This window comes from Silurus aristotelis, assembly GCF_946808225.1.
Source record: "Silurus aristotelis genome assembly, chromosome: 6".
Lineage (NCBI taxonomy): Eukaryota > Metazoa > Chordata > Actinopteri > Siluriformes > Siluridae > Silurus > Silurus aristotelis.
Window position 1 is genome coordinate 33,947,822 of NC_139579.1, and position 22,045 is coordinate 33,969,866.

Genomic DNA, 22,045 nt, shown 5'->3' on the forward strand with positions numbered 1-22,045 from the left:
TCTCCAGTCCAGCAAGCAGGAGATGATGATCAATGGTGTGAAAAGCTGCACTGAGGTCGAGCAAAACAAGTAAAGAGACAAAACCCTGATCAGAGGCCAATAACAGTCATTTACCACCTTAACTAGCGCCGTCTCTGTGCTATGATGAGGCCGAAATCCTGACTGATACATTTCATAAATGTTCTTCCTCAGTAGATATGAGCAGAACTGCTGTGCTACAACCTTTTCTAGAATCTTGGAGATAAAGAGGAGGTTTGATATTGGTCTGTAGTTGGACAGCTGACAGGGTGAAGGTCAGGTTTCTTAATTAGGGGGTTGATACTGCAGTTTGAAGGATTTTGGTACAAAACCAGTGCTAATGGAAGAGTTTATTATTTTAAAACAGGTTCAATTCCCTCTGGAATGATCTGTTTGAGGAAACTTGTAGGCAAGGGATCGAGAATGCAGGTTGATGATTTTGATGAGGAGATTAATTAAATTAAGTCATTCTCGTGAATAGGAGTAAAACTTTGTAATTGATTGTCTGTTATAATGACACTGCTGTCTACAGGGTTACTTGTAAAATAGTTTGGATTTATTTTAATCGTCTGGATTTCTTGCCTGATGTTTTCAATTTTATTATTAAAAAAGTTGATGAAATCATTAGTACCTATTGATGGTGTTCATGTGAGTGCAATGCTTTTATTCCCTGTTCATTTTGCTGCAGTACAGAATAAAAATCTAGGATTCTGCTTGTTATTTTCTATGAGGGTGGAGAAATATGCTGATCTAGCAGCACTAAGAGATTTTCTAGAACTCAGGAGATTCTCCTTCCATGCTATTTGAAATACTGTTCATTTTGTTTGACGTCATTTACGTTCTAATTTTCGAGTGGTCTGTTTTAAGGTGCGTGTATGATCATTATACCACTGTGATCATTTTTTCTCCCTGATCATTTTGGTCTTAAGGGGAGCTCCATCATCTAGAGTGTAACGGAACGTTGATTCTAGGTGTTCAGTGGCCCAGTCGAGCTCTGCGGGGTCAGACGGAGATCTATCTAATATCGTAATTTCTGAAAGATTATTGATAAAACGCGCTGCTGTAGCTGACGTGAAAGTACGCTTAACACGATAACGTGGTGAAGTAGTATTGCAATGACTGATTTTAAACGAGATGAGATAATGGTCTGAAATAACTTCAGACTGTGGAATTATGACTAAGTTTTTTTTTTTTTTATCCAAATGTTAACAACAAATCGAGAGTGTGTCACCACTATGAGTGGGTCCTATAACATTCTGATTAATTCCAACTGAATCTAGAATGGACACAACAGCTGCTCTTAAGGAGTCTTCCTGATTATCAAAATCAATATTAAAGTCACCAGTAATTAATGCTTTGTGTAAAAAAGGAGCTAAATTTGTAATGAAATCTGCAAATTCTATGAGAAAATTAGAGTTTTATGTGCTATTCTAGCTGATAGACAGGTGTTCAAATACTTATTTGCAGCTGTATCATACAAATAAATAGTAAAAAAATAATACATTGTGATTTCTGGATTTTTTTTTTTAGATTATGTCTCTCACAGTGGACATGCACCTACGATGACAATTTCAGACCCCTCCATGATTTCTAAGTGGGAGAACTTGCAAAATAGCAGCGTGTTTAAATACTTATTTTCCTCACTGTATATGAAGACTGTGTGTGTGTGTGTGTGTGTGTGTGTGTGTGTGTGTGTGTTTGCCAGGTATCTGTGTGTGTGTGTGTGTGTGTGTTCATCAGGTTTCTGTGTGTGTGTGTGTGTGTATGCTGCAGAACCTGTTTGGTTGCTGGGTTTGGTGTTTATCAGTCAGTGGCTGTAGGAGTGACCAAGCGAGTGCAGGAGGGAATCACATGCAGTTGGACTGTAGGTGAGAGAACATCAGAAGAGAGGAACCTTTTCACCTTGGCATCACCATCACCATCACTATCAGGTTAGAGTCTCTCTCTCTCTCTCTCTCTCTCTCTCTCTCTCTCTCTCTCTCTCTCTCTCTCTCTCTCTCTCTCTCTTCTCTCTCTCCCTCACTCACACACACACACACACACACACACACACTCACACACACATTTGCTACCCAGAATGTGGTGTGTGTGTGTGTGTGTGTGTGTGTGTGTGTGTGTGTGTGCAATATAAATGACTATTATTATTAGCAGTCCTCCTCTGTCTCACTGTGATATACAGAATCTCCATGTTCTCCTTATTAAGAGCTCCACAGCTTTGTATTGATAATAGATGATTAAACCCTGAGATCATCTCCAGACGAAAAAGTCTGAAATCTGAAGGGAAAAAATTTTAAGGAAAAAAACAGCAGAAATGCACAGAGAAGTTTTGAGAGGAAATTCGTCTTCAGAGAGAGAAGTTCTGCTGCTGAGGATGGAGTTGAGTTCTCCTACTGAGCAGCTTCATGTGATACTCCATCATGGCTTTCTCATGTTCATAGGCAGAAAATAGGACTGAAGATTATGTGTGTGTGTGTGTGTGTGTGTGTGTGTGTGTGTGTGTGTGTGTAATCTCAGAGAGAGAATTTAATCTGAGACACTGAGCTGAATATATATATATATGTAAAGAATTGGTGTAGAATGATGTCTGGAGAATGAGATGAATGGAGGCATCTGATTGGTTACACCCTGTAATGAGATGCAGAACCAATAATGAATATGACTAGATTTAATGGAATGGATGAAAAGAGGTGAAAGATGAGTGAATGAGTGAGTGAGTGAGAGAGAGACTATCTCTAGGCGTGTGTTTGTGCGCACACGTGTGTGTGTGTGTGTGTGTGTGTGTGTGTGTGTGTGTGTGTGTGTGTGTGTGTGTGTGTGTGTATGTGTGAGTAGAAAAATGCAGCAGGCTCAGGTATTCCAGCCTTGACTCATCCGAACTGACGGGTTTTACACCTTCTACCCCAAAACCCAACTTCATGCTTCACATTCCAGTGGCATGAGATGGTGTATCGCTAACACACACACACAAACACACACACACACACACACACGTGGGCACACAAACACACGCCTAGAGATAGTGTAGATAATGACTGTTTGAATGTTCTGAAGCCGAGGGTTTAATGGGTGTTTGTGTTGCGCAGTTCTGTTTAGAATCCAGTGCAGGAATTTCTGCTGACATCTCACAAGTTTCACCTGAAACCCAGCAGCTTCTCTTTTACAGAGGTTGTGAATTCAAATCCCAGGTTTAATAAAGAGCTGCTGTTGGAACCTCGTGGAACTAAACTAAAGATTTCATCAAATTCTAATTGCATAGCACCATGAACATCCACCACAGGAGCTTTACAGAATTCAGTGTGAAGGTTGTTGATGCTTACGAGTGATAAAGCGTCTGTTTATTCGTATTAAAGTGAGCAACATGGAGATGCGACTTCTGACATTCAATCTGCTCTGAGATCTTCAGCAATATGCACTTGAGTTACAACGCTGTACATATTCAGCAAACCCAAAGGAACATCTCGAACGGTTTGCCAGAGTGATCCTACAGTATAGAGAGAGCAGTGTGATGTTTCCTCAGTCCCATGCTGGGCACTTCAGTTCCACAAAATCAGAAGATCAGAGAAGAAATCACAAGCATTAATCTTCTTCTTTCATCCAGACGTTTTTAGAAGTTTTACACTCAAATCTTCATCATTGAACTGTAATAAATAGACTTCCAGTGTGGAGGATGAGGTTCTCTAATGAGGATGGTTCCTCTTAAGGTTTCTTTCACATATCATCTCAGGATCACCACCACCATCACCACTGTCTCACTCATCAGGGATACATATATAAAGCAAAAATGTATATTTGTAATGTATTTATTTCTGTGAAGCTGCTTTGGGAAGATGTCCACTGTTAAAAGTGCTACAGAAATAAACCTGAACTGAATCATAATCATTAAAATCATCATCATCATCATCATCATCATCATCATCATCATCGGGTACAGAGACTTTGGGAGGAAAAACCTCCTATTAGTTTTCAGATCTAAAGTTAACCTTGGCCACGCCCACATGCCAAACTCCACTCATCACATGTTACAGTAAACACAGTGTTTTATTTACTGAATATATTTATGACTGTAATGAAATGAATTTGCAGCTGATTGGCTGCCAGCTGTGTCACTCAACTTCATCCGAATATTGAATTCAGTTTTATTTGTCATGTTTTTAACAGTGGATTTTTCCCAAAGCAGAGAGAAACTTGGAATGTAAAAGTTTATCGTCTATAAATTTGTTTCTTATAATTTTATCCCTAATGAGCCAAACTTGAAAAGGAACCTTGAGAGGAACCAGACTCATCCTCAACACTGAATGTATATCATTACAGTTCCATCAGTGTTGAGGTTATAAAGTGTTCATTGATGGACGTTTACATGCAGAACTGTGGTCCTGACTGTAGATATTAATTGCAGTCCAAATCCATCCTCAAAGTTCTTCAGAGTGGATCATCTGATCGCTTTACTGATCATCTGAACATTTACAGCCTGAATGTCTTTGACACCGTAATACACTGTTAATACAGGTTAATACTAAAGAGAACCCGTAACACACCACCAGACCACCACACACAACTGTACGAGCTAAAATGTGTGTAATAAGAAGAACACAGCAGTGTGTGTTACACTCTAATTATACACACTTACACACACGTACATTAAATAACAATATACAATAACCATGTGACCAGACTGATAAGGGTTTAGGTGTGAGATTTGTGTCCTGTTTCTCTGAACACTGTGTACTGAAGCTCTGCTCCTACTGCTGGAGCGCAATTCTGCATTCATATTTACATCTCAATCATTAAACATGAGAATAAACACTGAGAACTTAGTAATAATTGACTTCATGCATTTACTCCAATACTGACACAAAACAATGAAATACTTTCTTTTTAAAACTTTGCCTTTTCATTCATTTTCATGATGTTTTGAATTAAACAGCTACTTATAATAATAATAATAATAACAATAACAACAACAACAACAACAACAATAATAATAATAATAATAATAATAATAATAAAACGTTTAATTTGATATAAATGAGACTTTAATCTTCATCTTCCTTTGTAACTCGACCTAAAAGTTGCTGCAGTTCATTCTTTACTTTTCTTTCTTTAACTTTCACTCAGTTTTATTTATCCAAACTGATTACACACAAGAAAAAACAGCTACACTACACTACACTACACTACACTACACTTTACTACACTACACTACACTCTACTACACTACACTCTACTACACTACACTCTACTACACTACACTACACTACACTTCACTACACTACACTCTACTACACTACACTCTACTACACTACACTACACTACACTACACTTCACTACACTACACTCTACTACACTACACTCTACTACACTACACTACACTACACTACACTACACTACACTCTACTACACTACACTCTACTACACTACACTCTACTACACTACACTCTACTACACTACACTCTACTACACTACACTCTACTACACTACACTACACTATACTACACTACACTACACTACACTACACTCTACTACACTACACTTCACTACACTACACTCTACTACACTACACTCTACTACACTACACTATACTACACTACACTACACTACACTACACTTCACTACACTACACTCTACTACACTACACTCTACTACACTACACTCTACTACACTACACTACACTACACTACACTACACTACACTACACTACACTACACTCTACTACACTACACTCTACTACACTACACTCTACACTCTACTACACTACACTCTACTACACTACACTATACTACACTACACTACACTCTACTACACTACACTATACTACACTACACTCTACTACACTACACTCTACTACACTACACTCTACTACACTACACTATACTACACTACACTACACTTCACTACACTACACTACACTTCACTACACTTCACTACACTACACTCTACTACACTACACTCTACTACACTACACTACACTATACTACACTACACTCTACTACACTACACTATACTACACTACACTACACTACACTACACTACACTACACTATACTACACTACACTCTACTACACTACACTATACTACACTACACTACACTCTACTACACTACACTATACTACACTACACTATACTACACTACACTCTACTACACTACACTCTACTACACTACACTATACTACACTACACTACACTACACTACACTCTACTACACTACACTATACTACACTACACTATACTACACTACACTCTACTACACTACACTCTACTACACTACACTATACTACACTACACTCTACTACACTACACTCTACTACACTACACTACACTTCACTACACTACACTACACTTCACTACACTACACTCTACTACACTACACTCTACTACACTACACTACACTACACTACACTACACTACACTCTACTACACTACACTATACTACACTATACTACACTACACTCTACTACACTACACTATACTACACTACACTACACTCTACTACACTACACTCTACTACACTACACTATACTACACTACACTATACTACACTACACTCTACTACACTACACTCTACTACACTACACTCTACTACACTACACTACACTATACTACACTACACTATACTACACTACACTATACTACACTACACTCTACCACACTACACTCTACTACACTACACTCTACTACACTACACTCTACTACACTACACTCTACTACACTACACTCTACTACACTACACTCTACTACACTACACTATACTACACTACACTATACTACACTACACTCTACTACACTACACTATACTACACTACACTCTACTACACTACACTATACTACACTACACTCTACTACACTACACTCTACTACACTACACTATACTACACTACACTCTACTACACTACACTATACTACACTACACTCTACTACACTACACTATACTACACTACACTCTACTACACTACACTCTACTACACTACACTATACTACACTACACTCTACTACACTACACTATACTACACTACACTATACTACACTACACTCTACTACACTACACTATACTACACTACACTACACTACACTACACTACACTACACTACACTTCACTACACTACACTCTACTACACTACACTCTACTACACTACACTACACTACACTACACTGCACTTCACTACACTATACTACACTACACTCTACTACACTACACTACACTACACTTCACTACACTCTACTACACTACACTACACTACACTTCACTACACTCTACTACACTACACTCTACTACACTACACTCTACTACACTACACTACACTACACTACACTACACTGCACTTCACTACACTCTACTACACTACACTCTACTACACTACACTCTACTACACTACACTACACTACACTACACTACACTCTACTACACTACACTCTACTACACTACACTCTACTTCACTACACTATACTACACTACACTACACTACACTACACTACACTACACTCTACTACACTACACTCTACTACACTACACTCTACTACACTACACTACACTGCACTTCACTACACTATACTACACTACACTACACTACACTTCACTACACTACACTTCACTACACTCTACTACACTACACTACACTACACTACACTACACTTCACTACACTATACTACACTACACTACACTACACTTCACTACACTACACTCTACTACACTACACTCTACTACACTACACTACACTACACTACACTACACTGCACTTCACTACACTATACTACACTACACTCTACTACACTACACTGCACTTCACTACACTATACTACACTACACTCTACTACACTACACTACACTTCACTACACTATACTACACTACACTCTACTACACTCAAAGTGTCCCAAAGTGAAATCTGCATGCATGTAGAACTCCATGAAATATACTGCACACACACACACACACACACACACACACACACACACACACACACACACACACACACACACACACACACACACACACAAAACTTTCCATTTGTGTGTAAAATATCAACATGTCAACATACAAAAAAAAAAAAAAAAAGATCATGTGCCTCAAACACAAACTTCTTCCTTATTCGTTTCAAAGGACATGGCAGAGGAGAAAAGTAGCACATGCACACATTTATTTATTTTTTTCCTTCCAACTGTCCCAACTGGTTGTGCATCATTGCTGAACATTAATACCCAAAGCATGCTAAGTATTTGAGTGTGACCTGATCAGGACATGATGGTGAAGAACATTATCCATACAGAGGGAAAGAGAAAGAAATGATAGAAAGCAGAAGATATTATTTGAAGGATAATCTAACTTGACCTGACGACTTTATAAATGATTTTTATCTCCATGTTTTCTCAACAGATCACAGGAGGCTTCTTTCTGTGCTATGCAGAGATAATTACGAGATAATGGTAAGTTTCCTTCACTGTGTGAGTGTGACTTTGCTTCTATATCAGTTAAAGGTTTTACTTTAAACATTCAAATATAATCCTGTTTTATTAACAATGACTTTCAGAATGGGGAAATAGGAACTTCAGTCAGTGGAGCTTTTAATGCTGCAATTGAGGAACCTGCAGTCAGCTTAAATCAAGGTAATGACCAGGCTTTGGGGTTATGAGGAAGCAGTTAAAAGTTTTTGAAAAACCGTTAGGAAACATTTTAAGCTTCGAGAAAAAAAATCATTGTTGTAAAACTGATTCGTAACTGTTGGATTTTTTTGTAGATGAGAAGATTCTTGCTGCCAAAATTCACTTGGATCACATCAGTAGTGATGAAGCTCTGAAATTACTCAAATTCCTTCATTCTTATGATGAAAACCTGGAAATTAAAACCAACGGCAGAGCAAACCCCGGAGTGGTAAGCAGCCTCAATCTAAACCTTTGTTTGTTCGACAATATACTGTAATGTTTTCCTGATTTTTTTTTTCATTCAATTTCCATAGAAATTTGCCGACTTACTTTTGAAGGGTGAAGTTTCAAAATTGAAAGCCCCATCAGCTGATATCTATGGGTTGAATGGGGATTTAAGTCTTCCTGGGGTTAAAGGTAACCTTACAGCTCCGTCTGTGAATGGAGAACTTCCACAGATGAATCTGAAGGGTTCCACACCGAAGCTGACAGTCGGGGATGGGGGCAAGTTCACAATGCCGACCATCGGCATGACGGGACCCAAAATCAAAGGTGCAAATCTAGATGGTAGCATCTCTTCTCCAACAGTGAATTCTCCACAAATAGGGACACCAGAACTGTCCTATAAAGCTCCTAAGTTTCATATGCCAAACTTCAAGGGCAGTTCCACTGACTTAGATCTCAACTCACCTGATGTAGATGTTAATTTGCCAAATGCTGAACTGAAAGGCCCAAATCTTAAAGCAGATCTTCCAGATGGAGAAATTGATGCACCTTTAAGCAAAATGAAATGGCCCAAAGCAAACTGGGGTCTCTCAAAGCCTAAAGTAAAGACACCTGAAGCTGATCTGTCTGTTCCAAATCTCAAAGCTGACATCAAGAGCCAGGATGTGGATGTGAATTTACCTGATGCTGAACTCATAAGCCCTGAAGTTGGCATTGATACACCAAATGTTGAAAGCCCATCTGCTAAAATTAAATGGCCAAAGTTCAAGAGACCAAAAGGAAGAGTGAAAGGGCAGTTGGGAGACATTGATGCCAATGTGAATCTTTCAGAACTCGATCTATCAGCTCCTAAAGTGAATGCAGGTGTCAATGCACCGAACATCAATGGTGATGTCCCAGATGTGGATGTTAATGCTCCAAAAATAAATATTGATGCCCCCTCTGGAAAATCCAAGTTCCCCACTTTGAAACTACCAAAGTTTGGTCTGAATAAATCTAAATTAGAAGGGCCCAATCTTGATGCAGAAATAAACACCCCAGATATGGATGTAGACATGAACTTGCCCAAAGCTAAACTCAAAGGGCCAACCATAGATGCCAAAGCACCAGATCTCAAAGTCTCTGCACCAAAAGTAGAAGGTGATATTGGTACACCAGACCTAGACATAAAGACTCCAGATGTAGACCTAAAAGCTCCAAAAATCGATGTCCCATCTTCCAAATTAAAGAAACCACATATTAAATTCCCTAAATTTAGTCGCACTGGCCCACGTGTAAAAGCACCAAATGTTGATGCAAATTTCCAAACACCAGATGTGGATATGAACCTACCATCAGCTGAGATCAAAGGGCCTAATGTGGACCTAAAAGCACCTGTGATTGATGGTTCTTTAGCTGTACCCAATATAGATTTACCCAAAGCAGCGTTGAAGAATCCAAACCTTAACCTTCATGCAAACTCACCAGATCTCAACCTCTCTGCTCCTGATTTGAACCTACCAAAAGGAGAAATCAATGGCCCTAATGTGGACCTAAATGCCCCTAATATTGATGCACCTTCTGGAAAGCTCAAGATGCCACACCTCAAGATGCCTAAATTTAATGTCTCTGGACCAAAGGTTAACGGACCAGATCTTGATGCAGACCTAAATGCACCAAACATAGACATTGATCTACCTAAAGAAAAAAATCTCAGAGGACCTGATCTTAACTTGAGTGCACCAAATGTTAATCTCTCAAGCCCGGATGTAGACCTGAACTTGCCAAAGGGAAGCCTACAAGCCCCTGATGTAGATCTGAAGGTTCCAGATGCCAGCATTAATGCACCTTCTGGAAAGTTTAAAATGCCACACCTCAAGATGCCCAAGTTAAATGCCTCTGGACCAAAGTTCAAAGGACCAGATCTTGATGCAGACTTAGAGACACCAAAAATAGATTTGGACCTACCTAAAGCTGATTTGAAAGGACCTGGTCTTAACTTAAAGGCACCAAATGTTGATCTTTCAGGCCCAGATGTAGACCTGAATCTGCCAAAGGGAAATCTTCAAGGCCCCAATTTAGATCTGAAGGTTCCAGATGCCAGCATTGATGCACCTTCGGGAAAGTTAAAAATGCCACACCTCAAGATGCCTAAATTTAATGTCTCTGGACCAAATCTTGATGCAGATCTGAATGCACCAAACATAGACATTGGTCTACCTAAAGCTGATCTCAGAGGACCTGATCTTAACTTGTGTGCACCAAATGTTGATCTTTCAGGCCCAGATGTAGACCTGAAGTTGCCAAAGGGAAGCCTAACAGCCCCTGATGTAGATCTGAATGTTCCAGATGCCAGCATTGATGCACCTTCTGGAAAGTTTAAAATGCCACACTTCAAGATGCCCAAGTTTAATGCCTCTGGACCAAAGTTCAAAGGACCAGATCTTGATGCAGACTTAGAGACACCAAAAATAGATTTGGATCTACCTAAAGCAGATTTGAAAGGACCAGGTCTTAACTTAAAGGCACCAAATGTTGATCTTTCAGGCCCAGATGTAGACCTGAATCTGCCAAAGGGAAATCTTCAAGGCCCCAATGTAGATCTGAAGGTTCCAGATGCCAGCATTGATGCACCTTCGGGAAAGTTCAAAATGCCACATCTCAAGATGCCTAAGTTTAATGTCTCTGGACCAAATATTAAAGAACCAAATCTTGATGCAGATCTGAATGCACCAAACATAGACATTGATCTACCTAAAGCTGATCTCAGAGGACCTGATCTTAACCTGAGTGCACCAAATGTTGATCTTTCAGGCCCAGATGTAAACCTGAACTTGCCAAAGGGAAGCCTACAAGCCCCTGATGTAGATCTGAATGTTCCAGATGCCAGCATTGATGCACCTTCTGGAAAGTTTAAAATGCCACACCTCAAGATGCCCAAGTTTAATGCCTCTGGACCAAAGTTCAAAGGACCAGATCTTGATGCAGACCTGAATGCACCAAATGTAGATGTGGATCTACCTAAAGCTGATCTCAGAGGACCTGATCTTAATATGAGTGCACCAAATGTTGATCTCTCAAGCCCAGATGTAGACCTGAGGGTTCCAAAAGTGAATGTTGAGACTCCAGAAGTAGAGACCCCATCTGGAAAATTTAAATTTTTTACTTTCAAAAAATCCAAAAAGGCCCCAGAAGTTGATGTCAATGCATCGGTTAAAAGTCCGGACCTAAGCCTGTCAGCCCCTAAAATTAATGCAGATATTAAAGTTCCAGATGCCAGTGTGAACTTACCTACAGCTGATCTTAAAGGATCCAGTATTGATATAGATGCCCCCAAGGGAAAGATCAAATTTCCAACATTGAAAAAATTAAATTTTTCCAGTCCAAAAGTTAAAACCCCTGAAATTGGTGAACCTGAAGTGAACTTGGCCGCCCCCAAGGTCGAGAGCATGAATGTGGATTTGAATTCACCCAAAGCAACAGTTAATGTTCAGTCTCCAGATTCCAATGTTGATGTAGATGTGCCTAAGAGTAAATTTAAGTGGCCATTCAGACGTACAAATCATGGGTCCATAGGAGCGACCGTAGATACCGTTGATGCAAACATCGATGGAGGTGAGGTCAATGCTAATGCAGATGTCGTTCTTCCAAAAGACATGCCCATGTTCAAGACACACCGACTTCCCAACAGCAGATTTGACAACTTCCGGCAAGAACCTACTGCAGCTGTTGGTCTGAACACCAACCTCAATAAAACAGAATTACCATCCGAGACCTTCACAGTTCCCACTCTGCCCAGAGTCAAAGCTGGGTGGAGAGCATCCTCAGGAAACCTCAGACAAACACCACCTGTAGACATCAAAGAAAGGCTACGACTTTTTGCAACACGGTCCATGTACGATCTCACAGAGCCTTCTGATGATTCACCCGACAGTTCTTTTAAACACAAACGACCAACATCTACTTCCACGGCTCCTGACACAAATAACGAGACTCTACTGGGGAACCCACCTAGTGAAGAAGAGAAACTTTCTCTGAGTCTCGACAACATGCTCTGCTTGAACACCAGTTCATAGAAGTAGCTTCCAAACTTAAATCTTTCACTAGCTAACATTATAACATTTGTATTTTATTATATTTTCTTTGTTTACATTAATATTATGGCTTTTATATCTTTTTATTTTCTAATCCCAGATTTTATTGACTAAATATAAAGACATTATTTCAAATTTATAAACAAAAAAAAAAGAATTTAAATTTGTTCTTTTATTTACACGGGTTTAATATTCTTATTTTAAGAATTTTGCATGAAGTCTCAGGATGTCAATAATGAAATATTTCCAAGAATGATGAAGGATTTGAGTTTCATTTACACTCTAAACCATTTTCTGTGCAATTAAAGTGAATAGAAATGAAGATGATATTTAGCTGTTTTCTATATATTTTATCTATCAGTATTGTTGCTAATGGGAAAATAAATGTTTATTTACTGTTTATTTACAAACTTTTCTGTTTGTACTTTGTGTTTCTCTAACTGTAAAATATTTGCATAAAATTTGCATTCCACTGTGTATTTTTTCAAGAAATTAAAATTCAGACTCGAAATCTTTGCGTTGTTTTTGGTTGAATATCTTCGCTTTTGAATCACGACCCATCGTCTTTATCAAAATCAACACATTTATTAATAAAACAAAAAAACAGCCTGGCTGCAGGAGCGTACTGAAGGTCTATAAAGAGTTCATACTTATAGATTCGTGATTAGTATTATTTCTCAGAAGACTTTTCTCCTGCTTACATGTTTAAAGAAAAATTATTAAAAAATCCAATATCAAACCACCAGAAAAAACCTAATATTAAAAAATCCTTAAACATTATCAACAGTGTGAAATGACTTTGAGAAGCCGCGTCGCTACGCCGTCTGTGGGAACATTCCAAAAAAACAGTTTTCTCTATGTGAGTATGGAGCCTGGGATCCTGTGGTACCTCAGTGTTTAGGAAGTTGGCCTTCTGACCGGAATACGGCGAGTCCAAATCCCAGAACCACTAAGCTACAACTGCTGGGCCCCTGAGCAAGGCCCTTAACCTTCACCTGCTTAGTGTCGAAATGAGTTTATTGTAAGTTGTTCTGGAAAAGGGCTTGTAAATGTAAATGGAATGTTCCTGTACCACGTGTCATCCCTAAGTTCCTCATGACTTTAGTTCCTGTTTATTCTATGATGCAGAAAGTGGAACAATGAGAATGTTTTGATCTTTTCCTCTCAAATACACTCTCATTAACTGTGTATGAGAAGTTAGGAAGAGAATGAAAGTTTGAAGGGAAGTAGGCGTGGTCCCTGTAGAACTGAATGTACACAATTATAAAAGTTAGCTTACATTGCTAATCTGATCCAAACACACAGCTGAGAATGGAACAGTAATCATCAACCCATTTTCACCCCATCTCAATTTTTATGAGTTGCTTAGCGAGCGTCTGGACGAGTCTCAGGAGGTCCGTTTCCTGTACAGAGCCTGTTCTTGGCTGAAAGACCTTTTTTTTTATTTTTCGGATAGAATATGTTGAAAAGTTTGCATCTGAGGACATTTGGCTTCTGAAAACACCATTTTAATTTTATTCAAATAAATTTTAAGATTTGTTCATTTTTCTAAACAGGATTCAAAGATCAGAGTCAGTGAAATGATCAGTGATCAACAATCTCCTCTGCTCACAGCAACACTTACTCTTTTAATCAGAAGTGGGCGGGAATAACTGTTTAATCAGAAGTGGGCGGGACTAACTGTTGGACCCACCCGCTCGCTTATATTAAGCATTGGTGTTCTGCAAATGATTGGCTGCTTGTGGCTGAGACTAGTTAGTCTCGTTAGTGATATAAAGTCTCAGGCGTTTAATTATTCGGAATGTTATTATATTTGCTGTTATAATGAGCTCCACTCTTCTGGAAAGATGTTCCACTCGATTTTGTGGAGATTCATTCAGCTACAGGGGTGTTAGTAAAGTCAGGTAGTGATGTAGGTCTGGGGTGCAGTCAGTGTTCACATTCATCCCAAAGGTGTGCAATAGTGTTGGCACTCTACAGCAGGAGATCTTCCACTCCAACTCATGAAAAGCAGATTTTATGATATGATATAATTACAGTATTAAACCAAGTTCTTTTTAGAAGGTACCATTAGAACATCTGTGTCTCAACCATAAGGCAACAGTGACACACATCCCATAATTCTATTCAGCAGACCTGAACAGTTATATAAAAATATGCTGGACATCAAAGCTTCAACAATAAACCCTGTGAGGTTCTACACAACAAACCAGTTCCTATTAATACAGGGTTTTGATCAGAACGTTATGGGGCCAAGCAATATATCAATATATACCATACCATACCATCTTCTCCCGCTTATCCCGATTGATATCAATATATCAATATATCGATATATAAATTTCATGATATCTTTGTATAAATAAAGTATTGTCAAACTCTGTTTCATGTTTTTTGCTGATTTGACTCGTTTTGTGGATGGTTTGTCAGCTGATTAACATCTCATGATAAAAGCACCTTCAAGTATCATGATATTTTGTCATATTGCTCTGCCCTAGAACTCTGTACATGAACCCTGGATGGTTGAACATACTCTACACTGATTAGGAAGATATCCATTTTAAAAATAATGGATATCTTCTTAATCAGTGTAGAGTATGTTTAACCAGCCAAAGAACCCACGAGGAACCCTCATTTCTAAGAACATATCTCAGGATTGCCTCAGTTATTATTGTTGTTGTATCTTTAATTGACAGGTTTCTCAGAGGTCAATCTGGAAAAGCTATTTCTCTGTAAATATAATAAGTGAAGGCCACGTTTCGACACGTTCCATGATGTACATTTGCTGTTATGCCGTTTAAACTTAATTAAACCAATTCACTATGAGTTTTTAGTCCTGAAACATCTCAAGCTTTCAAACAAAAAAATAAAACCAGGTTGTATAATGAAGATACTCCACAGTGTCTAAAAACTGAACCAGGAGCAGTCCTGCAGCACGTTTAGACCTCGAGCACGTCTACCATCGTCCACTTTGCTTTTAGAAAGCACAAGTCTCATGTCCCTCTTTCATTAGTCATCCCTTTTGTTTTTGTTGCTAATGCACTGGTTTCCAGCGTGAAGGCCAGTCGTTTTCCACCCATCGTTGGAGGAGCCTCAGAACATCGATGCGCTGGTAAAACTGGCACAGCTTGGTGAGCTCCGTCACCGGTTTCTGGCTGTAGCGGAACAGGAACTCCTGAGTGGGACTGTGGGAGGTGGAGCCGTGCGTCCGCTGCTCAAGCATCATCAGCTCGTCGTAGCTCATGCCCCAGCGGCTGGCAAAGTTCTTCCAGTTCTTGACGGTGTAGTGCGCAGGGTCGAGCTTAAGTCGCAGTGTGTAGAGGAGATCCTCGTCGTCCAGGAGATCACTGATTTTGGGAGGTGGAACTGAGCAGAGGCACTTCTCACAGGAGCTCGACAAACACTGGAGATCTTGGGTGAACTCTAAGGGGGAGAAGTTGTGACAGTTATTAGATATAAAATCATTTAACAGTAATAAAAAAAGAAAAGCAGAAGGAGGTAAAGTGATACATTTACCTGGAGTAATGGATCCTGGACAGATTAATGCGCTTGCATCATTTTCTACAGGCTACACAAGAGAACCAAGTCAAGTTCATGTTTAACATCAAAGAAAATAAAAAAACATCACGTGACTCAAAAGACCAAGACGTGTGAAGAAACTGGGAATGAGATGCTTTACACCATCTGTACATTCTGTCCAGAGTTTCTGCTGTAGTGAGCAGCTTTAGATGTTTTGTAAACTTCCAAACACACATATCTCCATCCATGGTCACCTCCCATGAACATTACATCTTCAGCAGATTCTTGAAAAACAAAAGCCCTAATAAAGTAACCAACACTGGTGGACAAATCAGAGGCCTGGATTTGAATCATGTGACTAGGACACTGTTCTTTTGTTGTTCCTCGATGAGAGTTCCACAGCTAAGGATACGTCCACATGAAATTTCTTCGGTGTTAACTTATCTAAAAACACCTGGAAACTTCTGACCATCTGATCAAACTTAATCTGGGAAAAGTTTCTACAATATGAAACTATAAGGTACATTTTACTACAATTTCAGACACAATTAGTTTGTTTTTTTGTTTGTTTGATAAGAGAATCTGTAAAATTGTATATATCAAATGTCTTCTTTGTTTTAATCTAAAGCAAAACCTCATGTATGACAGGTTTAAACGTATAAAAGTTTATGTTGTAGCTACAATTTAAGAACAAAATCTCTAATAAGATCATTCTAAAGCTCTAAGCCTCAGATCTCTGTTTTTCAATGGAAAACGTATAACGAATGTATTTGCTGAATGTGTGTGAGCAGTACACAACAACAACATGCATAAAAAACTGCACTACACACATTATTATTGTAATAACGAGTCACAAACACACCCACTGCTGCTGATCCCAGTGTATTAGGGACGATAACGCACCACCTTTCATTTCCAGCCAGTAACATTATGGAAACCAAATGACTGATGGACAATGTAGCCAATGAGTGCAGGATTCTAACGGTATATGGGAGGATTTTATTCCCCACATGTGAGTCTTAGTTTTATTACTCTTTATAAACTCTTACTAGCCGAAGCAGCACGTGGTGACGAACCAGGAAGTGATGCATCTCTTAGTTCACCACAAACAGCTGTTTATAGCGTGTGCTAACTGGACTTTGTTTACAAAAAAAAAGTTGTTTTATCTGAGATTAGCTCAATTAGCTCGGATAACTGAGTGTGTTAAAGAATTAAAAGATTGGATGACTCATAACTTTCTACTATTAAATTCTGATAAGATGGAGATTTTGCTCATCAGCCCAAAAACCAGTACACAGAAGCTCCAGCATCTCAACCTGCATTTAGATGGATGTTCTGTAACCACTAGCTCAACAGTAAAAGATCTGGGAGTTTTTTTAGAGCAACTTGTCTTTTAATAATCACATCAACCAAGTTACAAAAACAGCTTCTTTCACCTTAGAAATATTTCTAAGCTAAGAAATATCTTATCTATATCTGATGCAGAGAAGCTCGACCATGCGTTCATGACCTCCAGAATAGACTACTGTAATGCATTACTAGGTGGATGTCCTGCATCATTAATAAACAAGCTTCAGTTAGTTCAGAATGCAGCAGTCAGAGTTCTCACAAGGTCAAGAAAATATCACCATATAACCCCAATCTTCTCATCCCTACACTGGCTTCCTGTTAAGATTCAAATCTACCACAAACTACTGCTTCTTACCTACAAAACACTAAATGGTTTATCTCCATGTATCTCCAGTCTTTTAACACGCTACAATCCACTGCTTCTCTTTCTCTCCCCATCCCGAGGCTTCCTGAGGTTTGGCCAGCTCCAGTCACGTCCCACCTCATGAAGATTATGGACCTTTAAAGAAGTAGATGCTCACAAACATCCCGAACCATCTAGAGACGTACCAGTGCCAATTGGATCCCGCTGCATGTGTGGAGTTTGACATTGGACCTCCTGGAGTGTTTAAAGGCTCTGGCATGGAGAAGCTGGTGCTGGATCTGTGATGATCACAAATGTTGAGCTCAGTAGCTCCTACTTTTATACCAAAGACTGCAGAAAGAACATTTACTTATAATCTTATACTCCAGTACTCATGTTAGTTCTCACTCTCCAGTGTTCTGTATTGTTGAAGATTTATGATCTTGATGTCACCCAGATGAGGATGAGGTTCTGCTTTTGAGTCTGGTTCCTCTTAAGGTTTCTTTCTCATAACATCTAAGGGAGTTTTTCCTTCACCACAGTAGCCATGGTGCTCATCAGGGATAAATACACACCATTTACCTTCACTGTTGATTTCTGTAAAGCTGCTTTGAGACGATGTCTGTTGTGAAAAGCGCAATACAAATAAACTTGACTTGACTTGAGATTTGCATAAAGCAGCGATGTGGAAAATATTCTTTTTGAACAATATCAACTTTAAATAACGGACAGTAAATCTCCACGTGTCTCCTTTTTAAAGACATGTAAATTATGTATGGAGCCCACTTTTATCAGGAAGTGTTAACATTTAAAGTGAGTCCCAAAAGCTGTGGCAAAGGCTAACAGGTTAAAGTTGCCATGTGAGAGCTTGGAGCAAATAGTTTATTTTCCAAAATCATTGTGTACTTTCTTCAGAAGTTCTAACTTTAAATGAATTTTATATTATAATATATATTATAATTGATAGTCTTTATTTTGTCACCAGAGGAAAGACCTCTGAATGCCACGTTTCCACTGCTCTAAAGAGAGTCACAACAAGGCTGTTCAGAAAATCTCCCTCAGCGTTACTCAGACTTTCTCTGACATCAGTTTTCCACAATCCACTTAAACTCAGATCTGTGATGTGGTTCAGGTTTTATAGGTCGCTGCCTCACACCTGAACCAATCAAATCACCTGACACCAATTAACCTCTATTCCGGGAACCTCGTTAATGTCGTACTGGCATTTCGTGCCCACACACACACACACACACACACACACACACACACACACACACACACACACACACACACACACTGACTGATAATGACAAATGATTATATCAGCTTGAACATTAAAATAAATGGCTAAAGCTTGTCTAAAAGCTGAAGTGTGAAGTGTACATAGTAAAGACACAGTGAGTGTTCAGTGTGACATGCACACACACGTCTACGCCAAACACCCAGAGAAAGTAATTGCAGTGTGGGGTTTTGGCACATCTGAGAATAAACTTCCTGCAGGAAATAAAGTGTAGTAAATGCTGAATGATCACACGGCCCCAGGACCAGGACCAGGAGGAGGAGGAGGAGGAGGAGGAGGAAATCTCACAGCACTCACAAAGAGGAATTTATACGAGAGAGAAAAACAATACATAATTTTACATGCAGAAATATGTACTGCAAAAGGTGTGTGTGTGTGTGTGTGTGTGTGTGTGTATACATAATTATAGATACACACTGTGTATACACACTGCATTTACCTGAGCAGCATAAGTGGAACACTAAAAGTAGAAAATTCTCATATATTCTCATATAATTTGATATAGTTTTTATACTTTATTTATCAGTCTTCTTTTTTTCTTTGTATTATTTTTCTCCACATCCTATTCCCTCATGCCGGACCGTCGTAATAAGCATTTCACTGCATGTCGTACCCTGTATGTATTTGCATGTGACAAATAACATTTGATTTGATTGGATTTTGATTTGATTTAATACCACGTGAAAAAATGAATATATAATAATAAATATATTGAATACTTAGTTTTTGCTATGTTGAAAAAAAAAGATTTCTGATTATAATTTCTTGTGATATTGTATTTATTAAAATCTAACATTTGAAAATAAAATTTTATACAGCACTTTTAACAATCGATATCATTTTGAAAAGTAGCTTTACAAAATAAAATACATTCATATATACAGTAATCTCCCGCTTTCCCGCTGTTGGAATCTCACGCCCCGGTTTATCACCGAATTGCATTTGCCACATCACTAATTATTTTGGCTGATTTTTCGGGTGTCTCACGGAAACCACCATACACCAAAACACCTTTAGGGAATTTTTTATATAGAGTTTTATGTTCAAATAATAAATAAATATTATATATATATATATAAAAGGAATTAATAAAATAAATTACATAAAATAGCTCTTTTGGGGTGCAGGACCTAAGCATATATATATATATATATATATATACACACACACACACACACACACACACACACACACACACACACACACACACACACCAAAGGTGTTGAATATGGTTGAAGGTCAGAGCTCTATGGCAGGAGATTTTTTTCCAGGTTTTTAACAAAAGCAAGCATTAAAAGTCCCAAATCTTTTATAAACGAATGCGTCCAAGATTCACTACAAACTTACTGTTAAATAAAATACTATCATTAAATGCAGTTTGTTATAAACCCTACTTGAAGATATGTGTCTGATATGTGATGTGCATCGTTATAAACAGATTAAACTAAACTAAAAAGGTGAAAATGTTCAGTAGTTCAGTGAAATTTTTGCTTCCTGTGGAAAATAAATACAATTATTCAGGTGCTATAAAAATACTGATGTGTAGCACCTCAGCAACTTTCATTTAATAAACAGATTAGTTTTTTACGTATTAAACCATAACATGATGTACTTTTTTAACTATTTATAGTTAGAAGTAACTCACCTGCTGTATTCGGTCCATGGGAGGTGTGAGGTATCCTGGAGGCACTGAGCTCAGCTGGAGAGTCACATTATCTACAGAATAAGCAATAAAAACAATCACTACTTATTCCCAAACTAAACCCACTCAACTCTGAGCAATACTTTAATATAAATACTGCTGCATTATTTATTTCTACATCAGTAAATCCAGAACTGCTGAATAAACTAATCATCTATAAAAAATGACTGCAGTAAAAATCAGCTGTAAATCACCCAATGTGGCAACCACACATTTATATTTAGCCACGAGTCTGACAGGTGAAAACGACTCCTCCTATGAGCTAAATGGTTCAGTCATGGACGTATGGAGTATCAGCTACCAATAACACACACTAACTCCTCCTCCTTCACTTATAGGAAAACATTCTTTTATTTATTTTTCCCTGCAAACTGCATGATCATGAACCCTACATTCTGTGTGAAAGACACATTTTAAACAGTTTCAGTAATTATTTAATTGTAATTATGAATAATAATTGTACTTTTTTATTAAAATGATTATCAATGCATATGATTTATTATGCAAAAATATTCATAGTAAATAATATTTATTTATTCAACAATAATTTTCTAGGAGAAACTCTGTGGCAGTTTCAGTTTCTACATGGATCTGTTCAAGCCCTGATCTGCTTTAGGTCCTGCATCAAAAGAGGGATTGAGAAAGAATAATTAAAGGAGCAACAGCCCTCCTTCTCTGCAAATAACCCCCTACCCCACCCTTATTACCCCAAACCCCTCCTCCAGTCCACGGGGTATTTTGCTGCTCAATAGGTGATGAATGTACAGATTAGTGAACAGAGAAACACAGGTCTCAGCAGTATAGGGAGGAACCAGTGTGAGTCAACAGACAGTCCTGTACATGTCTGAGACACGTCTGAGACACGTCTGAGATCTGACAACC

The 22,045-nt window shown here is 38.5% G+C and overlaps 2 protein-coding genes across 3 annotated transcripts in view; one reads left to right on the forward strand and one right to left on the reverse strand.

Annotated features, from left to right (window-relative positions):
• Positions 1 to 1,799: 1,799 nt before the first annotated feature.
• On the forward strand, positions 1,800 to 13,460 carry LOC310727773 (uncharacterized protein). Its single transcript, XM_083544530.1, has 5 exons — positions 1,800 to 1,955; positions 8,386 to 8,435; positions 8,540 to 8,615; positions 8,747 to 8,880; positions 8,966 to 13,460. The coding sequence occupies exons 2-5, from the start codon at positions 8,433 to 8,435 to the stop codon at positions 12,929 to 12,931; spliced, it is 4,179 nt and encodes a 1,392-aa protein (XP_083400656.1). The 5' UTR covers positions 1,800 to 1,955; positions 8,386 to 8,432; the 3' UTR covers positions 12,932 to 13,460.
• A 1,490-nt stretch (positions 13,461 to 14,950) lies between these two features.
• edaradd (EDAR-associated death domain) overlaps positions 14,951 to 22,045 on the reverse strand; it is a 31,094-nt gene continuing 23,999 nt past the window's right edge. Inside the window, exons 4-6 of one of the 2 annotated variants that reach the window (XM_083544940.1) lie at positions 21,107 to 21,177; positions 16,466 to 16,517; positions 14,951 to 16,372 (exon numbers count right to left, since the gene is read on the reverse strand). In XM_083544940.1, coding sequence (XP_083401066.1) covers positions 15,984 to 16,372; positions 16,466 to 16,517; positions 21,107 to 21,177 — 512 coding nt within the window. In that variant the 3' untranslated portion in view covers positions 14,951 to 15,983. The remainder of the gene's footprint in view (positions 16,373 to 16,465; positions 16,518 to 21,106; positions 21,178 to 22,045) is intronic. The other variant, XM_083544941.1, reaches the window with a different exon arrangement.

Coding starts and splice junctions, on each gene's coding strand:
- LOC310727773 (XM_083544530.1), top strand. Junction 8,616..8,746: donor TGCAGTCAGCTTAAATCAAG/GTAATGACCAGG, acceptor ATTTTTTTGTAG/ATGAGAAGATTCTTGCTGCC. Junction 8,881..8,965: donor GCAGAGCAAACCCCGGAGTG/GTAAGCAGCCTC, acceptor CAATTTCCATAG/AAATTTGCCGACTTACTTTT.